Source organism: Rhinolophus sinicus, linkage group LG04 (genome assembly GCF_036562045.2).
Source record: "Rhinolophus sinicus isolate RSC01 linkage group LG04, ASM3656204v1, whole genome shotgun sequence".
In the NCBI taxonomy this organism is placed as follows: Eukaryota; Metazoa; Chordata; class Mammalia; order Chiroptera; family Rhinolophidae; genus Rhinolophus; species Rhinolophus sinicus.
The window spans coordinates 164,569,623-164,593,805 of NC_133754.1; the positions used below are offsets into that span (position 1 = coordinate 164,569,623).

Here is a 24,183-nt window from a genome sequence, read left to right on the forward strand (position 1 = left end):
CCCTCTCCCACAGCCGCCCAGCCCCAGCCCCAGCCCAGCAGCAAACCTTGAGTCAGCGCCACCAGCCTCTGCACTTCTCCTCCTCTGCCTCCACTCCGCCCAGCTGGGGGAAGCTCAGGCACCACCTGAATAAGAGACCCCAGAGTCCTTACCGATAGTCAGCGTGTCACTTTCATGGTCGCTGCCCAGGCCAGCATCAGAACTGCTCTGAGAAACACTGTCCTCCTGATGGCAAAGAAGGAGGTGAGAATGGGTCAGGGACTGAGCAAGGCAGAGCTGCCACCACCTTCACCAGGGAGGGCTTCCAAGAGGCTCTGCTGTGGGAGGACTGGAGCAAGAAGCCTCCCATGACAGGCGTGCAACTGGGCGGCCATGGTTTCTGAGGCAACTGTATGACGTGTGTGTGCTGTGGGGATAGCCTCACCTCCTGGAGGTGGGAGGTCGGGAAGCAGAGCTTTCCAAAGCACTGTGGCCTGCCGATGAATGACGTCACCAGGCACTCGCCAGCCGTCTGAGGCATGGGATTTACCTGGCTAGTGGTCTACTTCAGTGCTTCTCAAGCTTTCCCGTGTGTTTAATCACCAGGGCACCTTGTTAAAATGCAGATTCTGATTTAGTACCTCTGAGGTAGGCCCAAGTTTCTGCATTTCTAACAAGCTCCCTAGTGACCCCAATGCTGCTGGTCCTCAGACCACACTCGGAGCCACCAGGTACCCGTGCAAAGGGAAGTAAGTTCAAGGTTGGGATGTCAATGTTTTTGTTTTCAGCCACTGGTTTCAATACACAAAGAAATTTCAGGCATGTACTGTGGTACAGAAGAAAACGTACCTGGTTATTGGGTTCTGGTCCCACCTCCATTATCTGCCTGCTGGGTGAACTTGAATAAACTACCAAATCACTACAAGTCTCACTTCCCTCATCTGGGATAGTAATTACAATATCCTCTTCCCAGGGTTACTCTGCACTTTGAGATGATGTTAAATTAAAAAAAAAAAAGTTTGTAAATGGCAATAATGCTACAAAGAATTAATTATTAGCATTGTTTTCTTTTATGCCCAGAGTCTGCTAGAGTAAGTGTCTGGCAGGAAATCAATTCTCGATACACGTTTGCTGCTTTGCAGGTTAGACGTTAAGGTCAATGCGATTCAGAGGTAATGAGCAGGAACTGCAGGGCATTCTGCAGCCAAGGCTCTTAACTCTTGGCAAGTCTCTTTCCTTCAACAGAAGGACCTTCTCTGTCACTCACTGTGCCCCATAGGAAGAACGAAATGGGATTCCACAGAGCTAGCATAATGGGAATGGAAGCCTCCTGACCTTTCCACGTATGAGGTACGACGGGATTCCCAAGGGACCACAGAGCAAAGAGATGGGGGCCTCAACGTGGCAGAATGGGGTGGAGACAGACAAGCCATTCACAGCCAACAAGTCCTGACTCCTGGACCCCGCACCAGCCCAGCCCTGAGACTGCAACTCACCTTTTTCAGGCACGACACAGTGCTACTGCTATTTCGGCAGGAACTGAGGGAGGATTCCACGTCCTTCTTGACGAGGGTGAGGTAGTAGCCTGTTCCCAGCTGGTTCTTCAGAAACAGGGAGGAGCCCACACAGCAGAGCTTCCCATGGGAAATGATGGCAATCCTGTCCCCCAGGATGTCCGCTTCATCCATGTGGTGTGTGGAGAGAATGATGGTGCGGCCTGCCGGGCACAAACACAATGTCAGGACTCGCGGGACAGGTGAGACCTATCGATTCTCATTGACTGCAATGGCCAGAACTAAAGAAATACAAGCAGGGGCAAGCATGGAAGAAAGATCTGGAAGCCTGTGTGGCCATGACCTCAAGGATGGCAAAGCTTTGGGGATAGCTACTGCATCTTCATAAAGGTAAGAATGGGATCATTTATTTGGGAATTCATTACCTGCCAGGCAGCGTACTAGGTGGCCTATGCGCATTCTCATTTAAGATAATCTTCTATGAGGTAGGCACTACTATTAATACAGGTAAAGAGACCAAGGCAAGTTAAATGACTTTGCCAAGGTCTCAGGGCCAGGCAGAGCTGGTTCCAAAGCCTGTACTCCTCATGCTGTTACCATGAGGTGGGAACATAATATACCTTCCATATCTCTAAGCAGACTGCCAATCATGCCCCTGCACCTCCCCTATCCACTCATTTATTCATCCACTCTTCCAACAGCCATAAATTTAATGCACCACATTGGGGACAGAGATGAACAGCGGTACAGTGTCTGCTCTCAGAACTTCAGTCTATAGGGGACATGGTTATAATACACAGTTAAGTTCTTTCCTACAGGTGGCGCTGGTGGCTGTGGGGGCCCAAAAGAGATGCCCCTTTTCCCCACTTCCCTTCTTCCTGCATGCAGGCCCCTAGGTAACGAAGCATAAACGAGTGCCTTGTAAACCAGGCCTCCCCCCTCCATACATAGGTGAGCACAGAGCTTTAAGAAAACAGGTTGTACATTTTCCTTGAGAAGCAACTCTGTTGCTCTAGCAAGAACAGCCACTAACTGTGGCCTTACTTCTCGAGCCTCTCCCACGGCCCCTCCCTCCCAGCCCCGGACACAGAATAAATGCACCTCAGTGACCTTGTCGATATTTCAGCAGGAGCTCCCATATTCCCCTGCGGGAGTAAGGGTCCACACCAGCTGTCGGCTCATCCAGAATGACAACCTTGGATCCCCCAACAAAGGCCAAGGCCACAGACAGCTTTCTCTGCATTCCACCTATAAGAAAAAGGGAGGATAAAGGTCCAGCCACAGACAGTGAGTGAAGACAGAAATGGCGAGAGAAGAATGGAGGCACCCCTCTGGGGACAGGCCAGAGACATGTTTCTGACCCCCCTCCCTCGAGAGGGGATCCTGGGGCAGCGTGTGTGTGTGTGTGTGTGTGTGTGTGTGCGTGTGTGTGTGTGTGTGTGTGAGGAGGAGGGGAAAGGGGAGCAGGGAGGCAGCTCTGGGCCTCACCTGACAGCTGATTTGTTTTGCTTTTCAGTTTGCTGGGTGGCAAACCGACATCCAGGGCCATCTGCTCCATCTCTGCTTTCACATGCTTCTCTGAGAGCCCTTTCAGGCGGGCGTAGAACCAGATGTGTTCTTCAACAGTCAACCTGGGGACAGAGAGGTAGGTCAGCTCTGGGCCCTGCAGGATGCACCAGAATATAGTGCCTCTTGACACAGAACACAAGAGAATGGGTGCATTTTTCTTTCTCCCTCCCTTTTTTTTTCTGAACTTTATCAACTTCTGAAAAATAATCTTCAGGAAGGATTCAAGGGAGAACAGCAGTAAGCAACCAGATGAGCTGCTTAAGCTGAAGCTGAGATGTGACAAGTCACTTCCAGCTTATTCCCAGCAGGCCCAGCCACCATGGATCACACAGCTGCAGGTCCCCAAAGGGCCCTCTCCAAAATGCCATCCACCAAGAAGCTGGCTCAGCATTAACCCAGGAGCAGCCCTCCTGCACTTCAAAGGACCTCAGGCCCTGAGAGAATAAGGCTCCTGTGGAAGACATGAGCAGAGCTGCTCACTTTAGATAAAAGGAAATTGGGGCCCAGCAGGGAAAGTCCTTGGCCAAGGTTACAGAACTCAGCTCTTTCTCTACTCCCCATGGGGGCTCCCTGGGGACCCTTACTTGCTGATGGGACAACCCAGCATCAGGGAGGGATGGGGCAGGAGGAAGGATGGGCCAAGTGGCCCTCCAGAATGACAATAATGTCAAACACCATTTCCCAAGCCCCCACCCACCAAATGGACTGACGAAACACCTCCCCATCCAACAATTCACCTCCTACTTTTCCTAAAACTGAGGGGCAACAAGGTCTCCACGTGTCCACAGAGGTGAGGCCTGCCACCCCCACAGAAGGTAAACTGTTTAAGTCCTACCCCCCATGACTCACACATACAGAGAGGGTCTGCTCCTCAGCACCCCACTACTACTCACATGTCAAACAGTACATTGTGCTGGGGACAGACCCCCAGGTTCTGCCGGATGGTGCTCAACTCAGAGCGAATGTCTTTCCCCAGGATGTAGGCGGTGCCCGAGGTGGGTGGAAACAGACCAGTTAGGATCGACCTGAGGACAAAAATATTAAAGTACTGGGGTCAGTGTTAACCCCCGCCTGCCCAGAATGCTCCATTCCAGTCTGCAAAACCCAGCACAGACAGAGCCCAGGCATCAACCCTCCCACCCATCCCCATTCCTCCCTAATGGTCTCTAACACCCCCACAAAGCAAAGAAGTCTTTGCTTTAGTGAATAACTTGGGAGTGGGCCCATGTGTTGGAAATGACAATTTCAGTATGAGCATTTTTTTAAATGAAGAGTCCAATTTGCAATGGAAAGTACATTTGAAGACATACATTTTGTGTGCCTAAGGCTATGTCCATGTAAAATGGACAAACAAGGAGAAATTATTCAGAGATAAAAACAAGTGGTAGGATTTTTGTACTTTTTTAAGATTTTCTGCAATGTTCATAATATATTGATTGCACATTTAAAAAAAGATAAAATAGGAAAAGAAGGTCACCCCCAAAGAGATACTCTTTGCAATGGTTGGGGGACCATGCTGAAAGCCACTGAGGCTAACTCTGGTGTTTCTATGGCCCATGTGCCCTTTTGAAGCTGCCCACTCTACGGCCCTTGTAGGCCCCAGGGAAGAGAAGCAGAGCCAGCTGCTGTTTCTCATGTCTGCTGAGAGACAGAGTGCCTGGAGATTACTACCTCCCTCCAAGACATCTAAGCTCTCTTCCCAAATTCTTGCCTCATACTTCTGAGCAAACCTGAGCTTCAAAGGAGACCCTTTCTCAGAGCTGTCACAGCCTCAGGTTCCAAGAAGGCTGCCTAATTCTGGGAATGGTCACCAAAAGGCCCCCAGCCTGTTTTAGCTGAAGAAATCATATCTAGCAAAAACTAGTCCTCAGAAAGCACTCTCATGATTAGATAGTATTTACACACTTATCAACTTCTCATATGACCTCGCCCCAGTGACCAATGCAATGTTCTTAGGTATGAAATTCTAACTGCACTACAGAATCTTCCTGCTGCTGACTGTGAGAAAGCCACACCCTCTTCTTACATGGTGGTGGTCTTCCCCGCTCCATTGTGACCCAGGAAGGAAGTGATCTGGCCCTCATAGAAATTCAGGGTCAGGCCATCGACAGCCACCTTCATGCCATCTCGGTAAACCTTCATGAGGTTCTGAATGGACACACCCAGTTTCAGGTGAGTGGGTTCCTCCTCCATGCAGACTGTGAGGAGAGAGAAGATAGGAATGACCACACAGAAAATAATGATGAGGGAGTGTAAAGATACAGGGGTTGTGCTTCTACTTTTGGAACTGTCCACTCTGCGTGGCTTCTTCTGGTTTCTCAGGAAGGTAGGCAGGCTACAAATATTTATTTAAGGCCTGTCTGGGGCACTGAGGTTGGTGATGTGAATACAATCATAAAGCAGGATTCACAGTCTATGGGGTGGTGGGAAAAGACTTGACAATTAAAATGTAGGAAGCTAAGAGCTGTTTAAAGAAACACATCCAAAATGCCGTGGAACTATAGTAGAACCACTTTGTGGAATACTACTCAGCAATGAAAAAGAATGAACTGTTAGTACACACCACAATTTGGATGGATTGCAAGGGAATTATGCCGAGTGAAAAAAAAAAAAGCCAATCTCAAAAGATTATATACTATGTGGTTCCATTTATATAACATTATGGGAATAATAAAATTGTGGAAGGGGAGAACAGACTATCACAGTTGACAGGTGTCAGGGATTGGGGAGGAGTGGAGGGGGCTGTGACTATTATGAGGTAGCATGAGGGAGTTTGTGGTGATGGAACAGTTCTGCATCTTCACTGAGCCAGTGATTATGGATCTACACCTGTGATAAAACTGCACAGAACTAAATACACACACACACACACACACACACACACACACACACACACACAAATGCTTGTAATACTGGTCAAATCTGAAGATGGTCTATGAAATGTACCAATTGGTTTTGATATTGTACTATAGTTATGTTAGGTGTAACTATTGGAGGAAACTGGGTAAAAGGTACAAGGGAATCCCCCATACAATATTTTGCAACTTCCTGTGAGTCTACAATTACATTAAAATAAAAAGGATTTGGGTTTTTTTTTCAGTGCTATGGCATCTCAAAAGGAGGGCATGGCTGACCACCTGGGAAGTTGAAGGGCTTCTCAGGGGAAGGGCTTCTGAACTAGATACTGAAGAGCAAGTAGGAACTTCAGGCAGGCTAGTTGGAGAGAGGGCTCTCCTGTGAGGAAAGTACACACAAGGCATGGCGATGTGGGAGAACATTTGACACGCTCTGGCAGCTGTGAGCAGTTCTAGGTGACTGACACAGAAGCTAAGCACAGAGAGGACGTTGGGCAGGAAGAGTGGGCACAGCAGGAGAAGCAGTGGTTGGAAGGAGTCTGGTGTACCATGCTAAGAGACATCAGCTTGTACCACTGGTGACTAGGGGAAGGGCGCACAATAGATCAGCAGAAGAGAGGCTTAGTAACTACTTAGGAAGCCACACTCACTGAACACAGAAAGAGAGTCTCCCTCCAAGAAGCTGAGCAAAGAGCCTAGAAGGCAGAGCCCCTGCTGACCTGTAGGCCTCTCTCTACCTGTAGGTCAGGAGCCAGGAGAGGATGAGGGCTGGGGAATGAAAGGTGAGAACATTAAGAAGCACAGGCTGAGCTCTTAACAGGCAGCAGCCACTTGGTGTCAGCCTACCTCGGCTCATACATCTATCACCATAACAAGGCAGGCAGCAAGGTTATGGTTCCATAATCACGGTTTTCTTTCTCTCTTCCTTCTAGCTATTAGAACAGCACGAAAAGTGTGTGGTGGGGAGATGAAGGGGGAGGTGGAAGTACAGACACGTAGTCACTTTCCAAGAAGCCAAGAAAACAAAACGTCTCTGGGACTCAGATGGTGACCTCCTGCTGAGGCAACAGCACTGGACACAATCACCATGGGAGGATTTGGAAAGGGGCATCGCGTGTGATTTCTCTGCCCCTGGAGTGGTTTCAGACTCTTGTTCCCAATAGTCAGCGGGGGCAACAGCACTTACTTTCTGATACTCCCTTCTGGCTGGAACCAGGATGGCTCTTCTCATCACATTCCTCGCCTAGCCAGTAGGACTTGGTGCAAGGAAAATACCAGGGCCTGGGAATTCCGTACTGGCCTGAAAGCAAAGCACAGGTGTGAGTCCAACTCGGCTACACCCCAGCATTCCCGAGGTATCCCAGCTAAACCCACTCGCTCCTTGACACAGCCTTCAGAGATGGGATAGTTCTCTCATTTGCAAAAACTGATTATAACAGTAACTCCTTCAGAGTAGCCTCATGAGGACTAAATGAACGAAACTATATGAAACACTTTGCACAGCACCTGGCACACTATGCTCAGGAAACAAGGTATTATCAGCAGCCAGAGTTGTCCTTTTGGCATCAGCTGCCTCTCCTTGGTCTATATATTTGCCGTAAGTCTAAAGCCCTAGCCACTTTGCAGGGAGCCCCAGGCCCTGCAGAACCTCCAGCAGAAAGAAAGGCAAGCTCTGCAGCTACACACCGTATTTCCCTAGCAGATGGCTAAAGCCATGTGGGAGCCCCGTGTACCTGGGAAGACAGCCTCGATGTACCACGTCATCACCCCATAGAGGAAGGTGTCAAACAGCATCATGGAGACCGAGGTGGTAAGGTTGAAGCCGTCTTCCTCCAAGGGGCTCTCAAAGAGGTTGTCCCACTGCACCCCAATGCCCTGCTCCTCGAAAAGGGCAAAGTACTCACAGCCAAACCCAAAGGCCACAGGAGACAGCAGGCTCTGTGAGAAGGAGGCAAAAGTCACTTATCCATCTCCTTGTCTCTCTCATTTTTCTGACACTTCTAATGTAAATTTCACCTGGAGAAATTTGAATTTGCAAAATGGATCAATTACAAGACATGGAAGCATTCACCTACAGAGTCCCTTTAGGGGAGTGGGCTCCTTGGCAACATATAAAAGGATTCTATTTATAACCACTCATTATGCACACACATTTCAGAAATGCATGTATGATGAAGTATAAAACTTTTGGAATTTTATGATTCCAAAGATGCCCCAAGGGCTCAACAATCCTGTGCCCGACACACACGTACTCTGACATTCGTCAAGGTCTTCTCAAGGCCCCTGCTCAGCCAGTGATGGCTCGTGTCAGAGGAGCCTGTCTGGGCCTGCTAATGTCTGAGGGGTCCAGACTGAGACACCTGGAGCACCCTGTGCATCACTCTTCCTTATAAGTGACCCAGGAGATAGCTGGCAACTTGCTTTTACACAGGTTTGCACACCCTCGAAGGCCCCTCCTCCTATGTACAAGGGGAGGAAATGCTGGAGTCAGGGATCTGTGGGGAGATGGGGCACCTCCTCCAAAGTCTTTTTCAGTTCAGAGAACATTACTCCAGCGAAATCCCATACTGGACACAAAGGAAGAAAAGAGTCAAGAAGGAGCCATCTCTAAAAGGAACCCTCATACACTGTTGGTGGGAATGTAAACTAGTGCAGCCGCTATGGAAAACAGTACAGAGGTTCCTCAAAAAATTAAGAATAGAATTACCATATGACCCAACAATCCCTCTCTGGGTTATCTACGCAAAAAAATCTGAAAATATTTATCCATAAAGATTTATGTCACTGTAGCATTATTTACAGTGGCCAAGACATGGAAACAACCAAAGTGTCCTTTGATAGATGATTGGATAAAGAAGATGTGGTATATATACACAATGGAATACCACTCTGCCTAAGAAAAGATGAAATAGTGCCATTTGCGACAACGTGCATGGATCTTGAGATTATTATGCTAAGCAAAATAAAACAGACAGAAAAAGTCAAGAACCATATGATTTAACTCATATATGGGATATAAAACTGAAAACAACAAAGGAACACGACAAACAAAGAAACAAAAACTCAAAGACACAGACAATAGTTTTGTGGTTACCAGGGGGTAAGGAGGGAGAGAGGGTATTAGAAGAGGGAAAAGAGGGTCAAATATACAGTGATGGAAGGAAAACTGACTCGGTGGTGAACATACAATGTGATATATACATGATGTATTATAAAAATGTACACTTGAAACCTATATAATTTTACTAACCATTGTCACAATGAATACATAAATACATAAACAAACAAGCAAACAAACAAACAAGGAGCCATGTCTGACCTCAAGAGCTAGCTCTGGCTATGACTTCATGGTGAGCTTAACATGGTCAGTGGAGGTGGAGATGGCATCTATTATCTAAAGGTGTTCCCCAATGCCATTTATCCCCAGCGGAGTTTATGCTACAGTCTGGCTCCCTAAACAATTCCATTTGATTCAATTCAACCAGCACTCACTAAGAGGACTAAAGATAATTTAATAAGACACAACCCCTGCCTTCCAGAAGCTTAGGATCTAGAACTGAGGCTCAAGGCCCATTGGAAAGAGACTATCTCATCGTCTGTTCTCAGCTTGGACTGCCACAGGGAGGTGAAGCCCTGGAAGTGGCTGTGACAGCAGCTACTCCACAAGGGCCAGCCACTCACCGCCAAGATCTTGAGCGAGAAGCCCACGTAGTCTTGCCATGCCACACACAGGACGTAGGGCAGGTACAGTGTGAAGTAGACGATGCCCCCACAGGCTGCTGCCAGGTTGGCTCTGGAGAAGAGTGTGCTGATCAGGAAGCACTGCAGGATGGTCACCACGGCGAACACGGACAGAAAGACAAACACCACGCTGGGGTCGCTGTAGGGCAGCAGGTTTCCTAACTGGGAAGGAAGAGATCCAATAAATGTGCTGCTTCAGCCAGCAAGCACGTCTCTGCACGATCTATGCGAAGAAGCCAGAGCTTATTTCTGTTCACCTTAGAGATAATATAGGAGAACAGTGATGTTCATGTTTTCTGATGAGGACACTGAAGCATAAGGCAGAGAAATGACTAGCCCAAGACCACACAGCACAAGAGTGGCAGAGTCAGGAATAGAAGAGCCCAGGGTTAACAGTCATCAAGGTTCATCTCAACGGACAATTTTGTTGTTTCTCCAAGAAATACTATTATCTCGTTTCTCCTTTTATAAGGACTACGACTCTTGGCACAAAGGAAACGTCGTGAGAGATGGCAACCTACACGACTTCTCCTTCCAAAAGCCAAGGAAAATGGCCAGGCAATCTTAATAACCCCCTTGATAACCTGTGGAATCCGCATTCCCATAATCATCTAAACTCCTGTGGACTTTCCAGTTTATCTCTAGTCGCTGCGCATACTTGAGCAGGACTTGCCAGTGTGTAGTTGTCCCACAGCCGCTCTCAGGCACCTGCCACAGGGCCACCCCTCCCCACCCATCACAGAGCTCAGGCTGGCCCTGCAGTCAGACAGCAAAGCAGGAGAGGGGCTTTGAGTTGAGCAAGAACTACTCTGCCAAACTGTCGGATGACCTCAGCGAAGTCCTTAGCCTTCCTCGGCCTCATGTCCTCGTATGTTAAATGGGTTAGTAAGGATAGAAGACAGCACATGTGATGTGCTTTAAACAGTGCTTGGCAATCAGTCAGTGCTCATTTGTAATGAACAGTAACTAGTATTAAAGTAAATGTTAGTTCCTATCCCATTGCACTCCCCCCTTTTTAGAAACACTTATTTTCATATGGTGTATCCTGAAATGAAATGCTTGTGCAGAAAGAAAATTGGCATATGAACTTATGAATGTATGTGGTGAAGGTAGAACATCACCGCCCAGAGCCCCCTTCAGCAGACAGCCTCCAGGTATCAACTCTTCTGGGTTTATCACTGCTGCAGAAGGCCACCTGGCCCTGGGGGACACACACTTTCGATGACTGACAGAGGGGCCTGGGGCATGGATGTCAGGGAGCGAGGCCTTGGGGGAACCTAAAGGGCTGGCCATTTCAGTCAGTGAGAGATGACTGACAAGCCGTATACACTCCAGAGTACCCATGGGGTTGGCCCTGCATTGCAGTTCAACTCTTCCCTCTGCTCAATCCTGCATCCTCCCCATCCCTTCCACAGACGCTGATCCCTAATAAATACTCGGATGCCAAACTCTGTTTCAGCCTCTGCTTCCAGAAAGCCTACCCTGCAGCAATATGCATCCTCCTGATTCGTTTTCAGCTATTTCAGAACAATCACCGCCCCATATGTGTACGGTAACAAATAGTTCTCAAATGCTCCCATACTCTCTGCCAAGGAGACAGAATGGCATCATCACGTGTGTGTGTTTACCTGGGCAGTGAGCCCCTTGGGTTTTAGTCCTGCTTAACTGCTAACCAGCCGGGCTGACCTTGGGGAAGTCACCGCCCCTCTCTGGGCCTCACTTTCCCCAACTATAAAGTGAGGACATTGCAGGAGAAGACATGTAAGACCCCCTCCCTCCCAAAGAATCTCTGCTTTTCTTCTCCTCACACAGCCCGACTGGGGCTGTTCGGGAGTCCCCAACAGGGAGGAGCCGGGGAGGCAGCCTTACTTTCAGGATGACCACCAGCAGGCCGGCGCTCACGAGCAGAGGGATGAGGCTGCTGATGAACCAGCTGAACCACAGGATGCCGTTGTCCAGGCCCATGATGCGCATGGTCTCCTTCAGCCGCGCCTCCTTCTCGTACACGATGCCCTTGATGATCACAGCCACAGAGTAAATCCATGCCAGAGTCATGAAGAGGGGCATTGACCGGCTCATCACCCGCAGGAAGCTGGAGGCCCAGGGAAGGGGTCGGGGGAGAATTAAAGACAAGTGTGAGCCAGACTCATGAGCCAATGCCTCCGGGCCTGCACGCAAGAGAAAGCACCACGACTGAGCCAAAGATGCAGGCGCCTGGACTCTGAAACATACAGGTTATCTTGTCAAATGCTTCATGAGCAGTAAAGAAAATCAGACTAACAAAGTCTAATTAGTGATAGAAATTAGACTAACAAAGTATTGCCGAAATAAACTTCTTTGGGGGCTTGCTTTAGCAACTCGGTAACTGTGGAATGTTATTAAGATAAACGTGGGTGATTCTAAAGTGCTAATACAGGAAAACCAACTCATTCTTTCATGAGAGGTCAACATCTCCAAGGTCATCTCATCTCACTATGGACCTGCCTTGCACAACCATTATGACAGAGAGTACAGAAATACACAGCAGGCAGCTCCTGTCAGTAATATTTCAGATTCCAAACTAGAATAGGAAATGCAGTGAAGTAAAAGGGACAGAGAATCTGGACCCTGAAACTCAAAGTTCCGGCTTTAGCACTTACGCACTTACTGCTAAGTGACAGTAGGCAAAGCTCTTAATGCGTCTGAAATCCCATCTTGTACTCATCTTAAGACATCCTTTCTAAAGTAAATCTTGGCTTTGGGAAAGTCTTGCTTTGGAAAATTCTGGCTAATCTTTCTGAAGGTGAAAAACAAAGTAATTGTAGGTGACATGGAAAAGCTAGTGAGCCATGCAAAGAAATAGATTTTTCAATGCAAAGCAGAGAGCAAATGTGAGGGGAGGAACCCTGCTCCTTCCTCAGTCTGATGTCTTCTCTCTCTCTTTCTCTCTCTCTCTCTCTCTCTCTCTCTCTCACACACACACTCTCTCTCTCTCTCTCTCTCTCTCTCACACACACACACACACACACACAGTCTCTCTCTCTCTCACACACACACACACACACACAACAACAATAACAAAGAATAAGAGAATTTCCAGAATTTGGAAGACACATTACATATTTCAGATGCCTGCAAGAACTATACCTCTGCCCAATCTCTCTTACAAGAAATCATTAGATCTGAAGGCACAGTTCCCACAATGACAACTTGGCAGCAGAGTAACTAAACACTGAGCTATTATCTTAAATGTCTAAGATAAAAAGGCCTTGTTCAGTTTTATTTGGATTGTTTCAAAATGTGGTTGACCATTTATAGAAAGGAAATAGACAAATTTACACGAAGTCAGCCTTTATAGGACTAGAACGTCATTTCTGCGTTTGGGGAACGTGTGCATGTGTGCATGTGCTTGCATATGTTTGTCATGACATATTTTAAACTTGTACACTGGGCAAATGTTGACCAAAAAGAGTGTAAAAAATAAAAGTTCTGGTACCCACAGACAAGAAAGGAAGGAGGATTACCAGTGTGCATGCCAGTGCACGTCTCTGATGTGGCTCAAACTGTCAACGACTAACATCTGGCATCTTATTTCCTGAAATCTTCACAGAATTGCAAAAAGAATTTTTGTCCATTATCAACACACATGTAAAATAATTAAATCAAAGCATTCCGTCTCCTCCCTTGGTGTGAGTGTGTGCTCATGTGTGCATGTGTCTACACTCCACCTGGGAACAGTGTTAACTGGTTAACTAAAGATGGTGGCTTACAGGTAACTTACATGTCATCGACGTAACAGGGGTAGGGCATCTGCTGCACATAGACACCAGTTTTCTTCTCGGTGCCCGTCAACACCCTGATGATTGCCTGCTCCACCACATCTTGCAAGTAGGCGAAGCCCCCCCAGACGTACCGCATGTCCTCAAAGGGGTCAGCCCGAGGACCAGGGTCCCAGTACCTAAAACCAAACCGCAGGTGCTCAAACATTCCTTAGAACCCATCCCATACAAGAAAAAAAAATCTAATCACTCACAATCCCATCACCATTGTAGAGCCACTGTTTTTATTTTTGTATCCTACCTCTGGTCTCAGTTGACATGTACACATCATTTTGAACGGATATAATCGGAATGAGCATACCACTCCTGAGTTTGTTTTTTTCCCCTCTCTATTGGATATCTAACCTTGCATCAGCTAGACATACCAAAATGGACCTAACCACTTCCTTTTACATTGATTGCTCCTTTTTATAAAGGATAAATGTTAGCACAAGGAACCTAAGGCCTTTTTTCTTCTTTTTATTTCTTTCTTTCTGTTAATTCCCTTGAGTGGGATTGCTAAATCAAAAGACATTTTATGACCTTTTAAAAAATTTTCTCCGTCAAGGAATGTGCCACTTTCACCAAAATCATGCCACCAGTTTGAGTTTCTACCAAACTATTCCATAAAATTAAGTACCTCTAGTCATCATAACTGCTCTTAACTTCCCCAAGGCTGGCTGGTGTGATGGGATTCAACTTACCCATCCTTGATCTTATTCGTCCTCTCCACATTGTCAATGTCCATTCGGATCTTGTACTTGACATGATGGGGCAGCTCGGCACTGCCGGCAGTAACTCCCGTGAACACGATTCCAGCCCAGAACTTCCTGTCATCCAGCAGCTCCATGGATTTGTTGATGAGCCGAACTTCTGTTGCTATTGGTTCCAGCTTATTCAGGTTGACACACTGAAGGAAGAACAACCATCATGAGAACTCTGGTGTCCAGAAAAACAAGCAGCGGCCCAGGCAGACCCCATCCTATGAGGGGAGTGCTGTGTGGCTTGTTTATCCTCACTATGAATCTTCTCTAAAGTTGTTTTCCAATAGTGAACTGAAAATGATATTTTTAAACTGAAATTTAGAGATAAGTTACTAATACTGATTGTTATGGCAGGAAAAGAGGTTGAAACAATGATCGTGCCTCCTTTTCCTCTGTTTTCTTACCAATTTTTGAGTCATTAAGAACTAATCAAATAAATAGACTCAAAAAACCTTTTATTTGCCCCTATTAAGTGACACAATTTTTAAGACTAAACTTTTAAACTGTAATCTGTCCAATTAGATTTTAGCTAAATTTCATAAACAATGCCTTAAAGGGCTGCTTTGTTGCCATTAGGTATCGGGATATCAAAACAGTGGGAAACCTAGAAGACAATGGATAGAAACACTCCTGAGTCAGACAGAATAAAGCTAGAGATAGGTTTGTTTATTTACTCATTCAGTCATTCAACTAACATTGAGGGCCTTTTGTACACCAAGCTCTGTGTTAGGTTTGAGGAATACTATTGCAAATCAGACGATACATGATTTCTAAACATCCCTCCAATCTGATTTACTGCACCATCTCTGAGAAAAAAGCCCCAATGTTTTCTAAATGGTCCACAGAACAGATCCTCACCTCCATGAAGCGAGATATGGTCTGGATTGCCTGGTTGGTCTCATTGAAAGCCTCTCTCCAGGTGTACACTGAGCCATTAGCTGACGGGACATCGTCTGGGTGTTTGGCCAGAAATGCCAAGATGTCTTTGGCTGTCCAGTCTAAGCCGGCCAATCGCTGTTCCCAAAAGTGGTCATTGCCTCTGCTGTTCAAGAGCGTCTGCCATTCCGACAAGAAAGCATAGCAGTAAACACCAATAACGTCTTGATGAGCACATGTGATTTACAAAACCCTGCACATACTTGTACATTGTCTCTCTCTTTTTTTTTTTTCCCTCACAGAAAACTGTGAAGTAAATAACAGTGTCCCCACTTTACAGATGAAAATATTGGGGCTGAAAAATTAAAGAACATGATTTTAACCAAGGCTGTGTCATAATGCGAATAGGCATGGAGCTAAGACTCAAAGTCACACCAGTCTAAAACCAGAGTCCATGTTTTCCACTGTACCAAACAGGCTAGCGTAACAGTATTAACTACAGTAATAATAATATAGTAATTCGATTATTATATTGAATTATTTATATGCTTTACCTCATAGAAAGAAGGTATCTTCAATAGCTCCCATCTTACAAAAGGGGAAAATGACATTCACAGAGGTCAAGTGCCTAATATAAGGTTACGCAGATAGTAAGCAGCAAAGCCAGGATATGAAACATGGGCTCTGATTCTACTGCACCTTCCCACTGCATTATGTTGCCTTCCTCGTTTGAGACCCAGTCTGATGACTCCTCATAAAGACCCCAGCTCTAGACTGAATGAAGACAAACCCACTTTTGCTGTTTAGTTTGGGAAAACAATGCTGCTAATAAACCAAGTAAAATATGATCTTTCTCAGTTGCAGGATACATGCGTCATGATGCAAAGGCCTGTCTTCCATTTCTTGTTCCCTAGCTGGTTGGTTCCCCCTGTGGATCAACATGGAAGAGAACAACCCAATCTGGTGTTCTACCAGTAAGTCCAGAGGGCTGGGGCAGAGGCCTGCACAGATGTGTGCCCCCCCACCCAAAAAAAATGGGTCAGCTTCAAACTCAGCTCATGGAACAGGAGAAGCAACTGCAAAGAGAGGAAAGGTGAAACTCTGGCTCGATGGAAATGGAATCTCTGAGGGACCAAACACTGTGACTTTTTAAATCAGCCTTATTTCCAATAACATTGCAAGCCTTTTTTTCTCCCCATGTGGTTTCATATTTATGATTTTAATGGAAGCATAATGATTTTATAGAGTACATATAATTTCATAACTATTCTCATACTGCTGAGCATTTAGATATCCTATTCCTAATTTCTCACAATAACAATTACTATAGCAATAATATTTTCTCTCCTACAGCGACTTCTTTCTTTGAAATTATTTCTGTAGGATACATCCCAGAGGGTGTGTGGAATGGAGGTATACAGAATAGCACCTTTTCTGTGGTTCTTGCAATTGTCATCCCAAATTGCTTTCCAATAGGAAATAACAATTTATACTGTCATCAGTAAGATATATACTTTTGTTAACAAAAATAGATACAAAAGTGTACCTCACAAAAGTTCACAGGGTATGGGTTAGCAATCTTCAACTGACTTTATTTGGAGACTTGAACTGAACGAATAAGAGCTGAGTGAAGGTATTTGGGGGGAGACCTGTCCTGCCCGGTGTGGCTTCTGAGCAATATGGCCAAGGAAGCAAGATCAGAGCAAGGTGCCCAGTGAGATCCCTGATCACACAGCCATTCTAGGCTCCTTGAGGGGACCAGGAGACCTAAAGTCACCCTCAGGAGTGGTAGCCAGGGAGAAAGCAGGGCCTTGATGAAGGCGGCAAAGAGCAGCTAGAGAAGAGAAGAGTTTAGTGTCAGTGGGTTCCACCCGGATCTGTGGGGTGATACAGTGGGTCACAGAGCCACAGACGGCAGAAAGAGAAGAGCTAACACAGGGTAGAATGGTGGCTGCCAGAGGCTGGGGGTGGGGGAAATGGGGAGGTCAAAGCTTACAAAGTTTAAGTTATGCAATCTTAAATAAGTTCAAATGTATAGCATGGTGACTATAGCTAACAATACTGTACTCCATGCTTGAAATTTGCTGAGCGGGAAAGATGTGAGATGATACATATGCTAACTAGCTTGACTGTGGTGATCATTTCACAATGTAAATGTATATCAAAACATCAAGTTGTACACCGTAAATATATACAATTTTTATTTGTCAATTATACACCAATAAAGCTGAAAAAAAGGGAGGGAGGGAGACAGAGAGAGAGAGAGACAGAGAGAGAGAGAGAGAGAGAGAGAATGAAAGGATGGAAGGAAACAGAAGTATCCCACCAGAAGCAGAAGCCAAGGCACCAGACGTGAGGCTGCAGGGGGTGCAGAAGACTAAGAAGCCCAAGCGTGTGGCGTTAAATAAACACTCCTTCATAGGGAAAGGAAAATTAAAGGAGAATCCTTCAACTTCCAACCACGGGCTGATGAGTCCCTAGTCAGTGTCTCCCGCCTAAACACCCTCTGCTCTCCAGGATCCAATACCCATCGGCCGATCGGAAATCCCTATCATCTTCCAGGTCAAAATCAAAACCCATCCTGATGCCTCCCTGTCTCTCACCCCTCCACAGACAAGTAGTCATCAGGCTTCACCTCCTGCCAGTACCTTGGCCACCCAGTTGGATAACTTCCACCTGGTCTCTGCCCTCTATCTTCCCTCTCTTCAATCCACTTGTCATATCAGAGTAACATGTCTACATCTCCCCTTGCTTAAAACCTTTCATGGTCCCACAGAGCTTAAAGTACAGGTCCTTGGCCTGACACACAAGGCCTCCAAACCACATACCATGCCTTTCTCCCTAACTATGGCTGCTACATTTCCTACTGCACATCCTGTGTTCTCCCAGCAGGATTCCTAATGAACGCTATGGCCGTGTCTACAAGGCCGTGTCCCAAAGAACAGGCCACACTCTCCATTTAAACACCTATTTGCCTACAGACCAAAACTCATGGAATCCCTTCAAGAGGGCCCCTCGCCATCCTGCGAGACTCAGAAGGCGAGAAGTCCAACAGGGAGAAATGTGGATTCCAAGGAGAGGACCAGAAAGAAGAGGCTTGAGACCATACTTCCATCTATGTTGCTGCCCATGGCTAGAACATGTGAATCCCTTTAGGAGAGACGGGAGCCCAACAGAAAGAAACCCATACTTGAAGGGCATGCATTGTTGTTGGTATTATTAGTCAAGAATTACTCAGTAAGTCCATAAACATTATTGTTCATGTTTTTCTCACTGACGTTCCTTGGTTTTTAAAGGCCTCAATTTAAGAATTCTGTATTTCTAATCAGCCTAGTACAACAAAGATGACTCTAGCTTTCCCATCATTGGAAGGTCCCCTGGGTATTGCCCCTCCTAGACAGAGTTCCTTCCAGGTAGGTACCACCTTTAAAACCCAGCTGCCCCTCTGATCAAGGGGGTATCAAGACAAGAAACCTGGCAAAATCCATTTTTGCTTCTTAATAGCAGTGGAAACAAAAGGAAAAATCCTCCCTCACCATGGAGATAGGAAATAGTGTAATGATTCTCTGACTCATCCCGAGGCAGGGATGATGTGATTAAATGGCACTCAGGCTTAAGCAAAGGAGACACTCTGTTCTTGCTCAGACTCCTGCACTTTTGAATCCAGTTGTCTCTAGAGCACTAATCCCTTTCAAGTACATACTTCTAAAGCACTAAGTGCAATTGCTCTCCATGTGAAAAGGGCAGCTCCTTGCTCACGCAGTGCTTTGGGAGCGAGGATCTCAGAGAGGTCTAGGGATCAGACCAGCCCTTTGCTCCACACCTCTGTGGAACAAGACACAGGTAGATGAAACAAGATGTTGTGGTTGGCTCTAGAGCCAGAAATGAAACATTTCTGGGTCCTGCCATCACCAAACTCTTGCTCCAAATACCAGCCTTCACTCAGTGTCTTAGAAAACTGGTTTTTGACCACCAGACGCGCTGATGCTGACACGCATGAAAGAGTGTTATCCATGCACAACCACCTATAGCTCTACGGTGGCCAGTTAGCTCAGTTGGTTAGAGCATGGTGCTGATAATACCAAGGTTGCCAGTTCAATCCCCACATAGGCCACTGTGATCTGTGCCCTACTTAAAAAAAAAGAAAAGAAAAAGAAAAAAAGTGACAGCCCTGTGGCTTGAGCTCTACTCAATATACCTATACTGATTGAACATGAAGAATTCTCCTCTCAGTCACTTCCGAGAAAGCGACCAGAAACTCACTTCTGTAACATCAAGCGGGCTCATAGTGACCGGAGGGCACTCACCCGGACCAGGTCCATTTCTTCGCTGCTCTCCATGAAGGTCCAGATCTTGGGGCTGAGCTCTTCCCACATGCCTTCCAAATCATGAAACACTGCCAGTTCCTGGAAGGTCTTATTCACCTGGAGTGAGGCGGGGAGCCAGGGATAGCAAAAAAAGAGGAGACGCAGAGACATGAACAATGTAGCTGCTTCCTAAAAAGCTGCTGCATCACAGCAGCCCTTCCCCTCCCCAAGAAGTGCCTGTCTGCAGCTGTGATTCAAATACCCAAGGCTGCAGAGATAGCCCTCAACAGTCAGCTCTTGGTGGGTCACACTCAAGGTTCTTGCTCTTTGGAAATCCCAAAAGAGGCAGGACTGTACTCAGCATATTCCATCTGAAACTGCCTTTGCCTGTTGGCCAGTAATTCTGGGGGGATTCTGGAGAGGGACATTTGGGCCTGGGCAGCTTACCTCAGCCATAACCTGCCTTGTGGCTGGAGTGTCAGGTGTATACAGGATCTTCCCAACAAGCAGAGGCTTCAGAGCTTTCCATATGATGCGGGAAAGGGGACTGGACTCCAAATTCTTCATCAGATCATTGCAATAAGGAGCTATGAAGAAGAGAAGAGGCAAATATTCATATGCATGGTCATATACTTATGGGAACTAACAAGGGCTTTGGAGCCAGCCAGACAGTCCTGGGGTCAAATTCCAGCTCTACCACTTAATAGCTACAAGCTATTATGTAATAAATAATTTCACTGTTTGTTCCCCTGTAAAAATAAAAGTTAATAACATCTACTTGGCAGAGATGTGGAGAGGATTCACTGAAATATTACTCATAGAGTCCTTAGAACAATGCTTAATAATCAGAGCTTATTACAGCACTGATGATGGAGAACTCACAACTGAAATGATCTAGAAAGTGTCTGTCCTATGTACAGCCTGCATAACTCTAGATTCATACTTTCATGGCTGGCCCTCACCAGTTTGTTTTCCTCGAAAACTGCGTGCTGAATTCAGACTTCAGTTTTCAAGGAAAAATTTAAAAATTCCTTTTAATTAGGTCTCAGCAGAAGTATATGTAATAAATGTAATAAAAATCCGAAGTTATAACAGGCAATAGGGTTTGATTATCCACAAGGATTCCTGATTTTTTTAAAAAAAATTTCATTCTGGAGTTTTTTAGATACCAAGTGTCCTCTATGCTGCAAAGACAATATAATTATTATTAGTTTTTTTTAAAAAGAGTGTTTGTTCACAATTATCTGTTGTACAAACGAAATGTCCCTTGGGTTGACTTGCGAAGCAGAGGGGATGGCATTTCAGAAAACTGCCTATAATGCCATCCCCTTCGGGCTGGCAAAGCAACCTGCAATGTCTTGAGTGCTTTACTCCAGAGAAAAAGAAAAGCTTCTTGGGTTACAGTAATGCACAAAAAGCTGCCTCACTCAGTGTCTGAAAGACACACCTGCGGTTGAAAATGGAGAAAGGCTCACTTGCATCAAGTTTTCAAGGAAAAGGACGCCATTGTCTAAAACTGTAACACTGGCTCCTTGCTGTCACCAGGCACAGGACACATTTCACCACCAAACTGCCCAAGTGTGGGGAGCAGATATGGAATTACAAGGTTCTTTAACGCAATCTGGCAGCTGAGAACCAAAAACAAACAGCAGATCAAATGACCAAGTCTGGTGGTAGACACACGCCAGCATTAACAGGTATTTCAGAAGCCATGTGCTTTACCGGAAAAAAGCATGGTGCCAGCACGTCCTGGGCTTAATGCCGGCTCTTATGGATTAGCTCATGGGTGGCTTTGACCAAGTCATGTATTTAACCTCTCTGAGCCTATAATAAAATGTGGGGTTATAAAACCCTGCCTTACAGGGTTATTGTAAGGGTTAAATGAGATAACTAATAGGATGCATGGTGGATAGACGTGTTCCCTAAATGTTGGTTTTTATTGTTGTTATTACTGCTATTAAGTTTTTATTATAAATCTTCCCTCAAGAGGGGAGGATGAAAAAAGAAGATCCTTGATTACTCTGGGAACCACCTTCCTGCATCCCACAGAAAACTTGGGAGATTGGCTTTCAATCATTCCTTCATTTGATAAACACACTGTGGACCTGAGATGTGCCAGGCCCCATTCAAAGTGGGGACACTTAGTTAATTAGGAAAAGACACTCTTTCCTCTAGGCACTCGGACAGACACGTGAACATTCAGTGCTGCTACAGAGGATGCGGGTAAGCATGAGCCAGGCGGTAACACAGGGCTGAGTCTATGACTAAGGTGGGCTGGGACCAGAGCTTTGGTCTGCACAGACACTCACTCGTAGAATTGTCATAGAAGGTTCCAGCATCCTCCTCGGTGCCATTGCCTCCAAAGAGGGCTTTGTAGTTGTTGTCCTCGTACCAGTTGAGGGACTTGATCTTCAGGCCCCCACCCTCGGGATGGCCACAGACGATGCGGGACACTGCCTGGTAAATCTGGGTAGAGGAGCTGGAGCTGTTCACATTGGTCAGAAACATCACCTCCTGCCGCATGTCACTCCAGCTCCTCATGCTGAACAGCTGGTGTCAGGGACGGGGAGGAAAAGGAGAGGGGAGAGGAGAAAAGGGTGGAGCAAGGGTGGGGGACAGAGGAGACAAAAAAGAGACATCTTATTTTCTGGACCTCTCCAAAGCCACATCCCAGAACACATCTTGTCTGACATCATCGAAGCCTTGTGACCGGATTGCCAGAACCACGCTACTCCGGCTGTGGTCCGGAGACCAGCAGCATCCGTGTAACATGAGAGGTTGTTTGAAATGCAGAGATGCTGGCCTGTTGACCTACAATGCAAATCTGTACTTTCACAGGATGCCAGGTGACTGCCCTGTACATTAAAGACTGAGAAGCACAGCTTAGACACTAGGGGAGCCCCGGGTGATGGGCTTTATTGCATTGATTAGCTTCTGGCTTACGGGAGAGCATGCTTTCTCTGTCTGCACAGCTACGTATGCATATACATACTTCAGGAACTGCTCACACTCTGGATCACAGACTCATTTCTAAAACATCTCAAACTTCAATGTGGAAACTGAGGAGAAAAGGTACTGTGTGTGCAGTCCCCATCCTCGTTAAGTGTAGGGCAACAGAAAAAGCATCAGGTAGGAGATCGCAGCTTGATTCCCAGCTATGTCCCTCATTAGCTTACAGTCTTAGAAAAGTCACTTCTCTAAGGCCCAACTTATCATCAAGATGATGACAGAGTATGGTGAGGAATAAATCACATGACATGTGCGAGGGGGGCCCCTGCCCAGAACAGCCCCTGCAGGTGATGAGTCAGACGCCCCAGGTAGCCAGGGGCTGTCTGTGACTTATACTCTGACAGGCGCTTTGTCTCACACACAAATGTACTCCAGCACCTTGTGAAGTTCTTGGCCCAATTGCTCTTATAATTAAATATTTATAGAGCACTTTGTATTTCCACGCATTGGACAATAAATCATTGACATATCCCTACATTCCTTGAGAAGTCAGCGCTGTTTTCATCACCCAGAAGACGGAGCCGTGGGGAGTACAGGGGGGGAGGCTGTGGGATCCTGCACACGCCCTGGAGAAGGCCAAGAATCGGACTCCACGTGCTGGGTTTTCTGTCTCTCAGAGCCTGCTGGCTCCTATGAACAACATGGCCCTGGATGTTACAGATCTGATCTGGCTTTCAGGCACTTCGGGGGTGGGTCAGAGGTCACAGACATGTCTCCCTCCAGAGAGGGAGCATCTAACACACACCATGAGAACACAATTAGGTGGCCAGCTTTTCCCTACTTTATCTTTTCAAAACCTGTATCAGGTATATGGGAAAGGAGGACAGAGATGGTCAAACCACCTTTCCTTTTGTTGGTGGGTGGAAGAGCCCTGGAAAGTTTTAGTCATTCACTTAACCTCCCTTTTCACAGACTGCCTCAGCACCACCATCTCAACAAGCCCCAATCAAAAGAACACATTTCTTCCTGCATAAAATCAGCATACCTTTGGACAGAGGCACCATAGATGACGCAGTTATTCCAAACTGTTGGCTCTTCCCAGCACCTGTCTTAGGGGCAAACCCCTACCCATTCTTTTCTACCTCAGCTCACGCTGCACACTTCCTCAGTGAGGCACTCCTCCTCACAGGAGGGGTGGCCATTCGTCCAGCAGCCCACGACAGGTGGCTGGAGAACCATCCGTGGAGAGAACGAATGGCTGACTAATTGACTGCTTCCTCAACCCACTGCAATGGCCTCCTCTGCCCTTGCCCCCACCGCCATGTCTTCTCAATTTAACAGCCAGAACGTAAACGGTCTCATACTCTAGGTCACATTCCATGCCCCTCTGCTCCAAACCCTCTGGGCATCCCATCTCACTCAGCAGAAATCCAGCCTGACCAGTCTCCACGGCACTCACCTCCTTCTCCGACCTCTCACCTCCAACCACCTTCTCATTTTGTTCTGGCCACACCAGTCTCCTTCCTGGTCTTTAAATGCATTCTTTAATCGCGCCCTACATTAGTGTCTGTATCCGTGGTTCCTCCTGGTTGGAGTGTCCTCCCTTCTCCATTGACACACTGTCATTTCCTCCAGGTTCAACTGTCACCTTATCAGAGAGGACTTCCCTACCTACCTCACTAGCTCCTTTACCCTGCGTTATTTACTTCATGGCACGTATCCCTGCTGTCACATTATCCAATGCCCTGTCTCCCACCCCACACGAGCCCCACGAGAACAGGGCAGTTCGTGTGTTCACTGCTGAGTCCCCAGCCTCAAAATGGCAGGTTGGT

At 46.5% G+C, this 24,183-nt stretch overlaps 1 protein-coding gene across 4 annotated transcripts in view; it reads right to left on the bottom strand.

Moving 5' to 3' along the window:
- ABCA1 (ATP binding cassette subfamily A member 1) overlaps positions 1 to 24,183 on the bottom strand; it is a 122,141-nt gene that overhangs the window by 32,130 nt on the left and 65,828 nt on the right. For 2 of the 4 annotated variants that reach the window (XM_019734159.2, XM_019734158.2), the window contains exons 9-24: positions 21,712 to 21,952; positions 19,850 to 19,989; positions 19,403 to 19,519; positions 15,078 to 15,275; positions 14,160 to 14,365; positions 13,419 to 13,595; positions 11,528 to 11,750; positions 9,599 to 9,820; positions 7,651 to 7,855; positions 7,104 to 7,217; positions 5,089 to 5,260; positions 3,956 to 4,087; positions 2,982 to 3,124; positions 2,604 to 2,741; positions 1,476 to 1,696; positions 47 to 125 (exon numbers count right to left, since the gene is read on the bottom strand). In XM_019734159.2, the coding sequence (XP_019589718.1) occupies positions 47 to 125; positions 1,476 to 1,696; positions 2,604 to 2,741; positions 2,982 to 3,124; positions 3,956 to 4,087; positions 5,089 to 5,260; positions 7,104 to 7,217; positions 7,651 to 7,855; positions 9,599 to 9,820; positions 11,528 to 11,750; positions 13,419 to 13,595; positions 14,160 to 14,365; positions 15,078 to 15,275; positions 19,403 to 19,519; positions 19,850 to 19,989; positions 21,712 to 21,952 (2,728 nt within the window). Of the gene's footprint in view, positions 1 to 46; positions 126 to 152; positions 226 to 1,475; positions 1,697 to 2,603; positions 2,742 to 2,981; positions 3,125 to 3,955; positions 4,088 to 5,088; positions 5,261 to 7,103; positions 7,218 to 7,650; positions 7,856 to 9,598; positions 9,821 to 11,527; positions 11,751 to 13,418; positions 13,596 to 14,159; positions 14,366 to 15,077; positions 15,276 to 19,402; positions 19,520 to 19,849; positions 19,990 to 21,711; positions 21,953 to 24,183 lie in introns of all 4 variants that reach the window. The other 2 variants (XM_074330781.1, XM_019734160.2) reach the window with 1 other exon arrangement.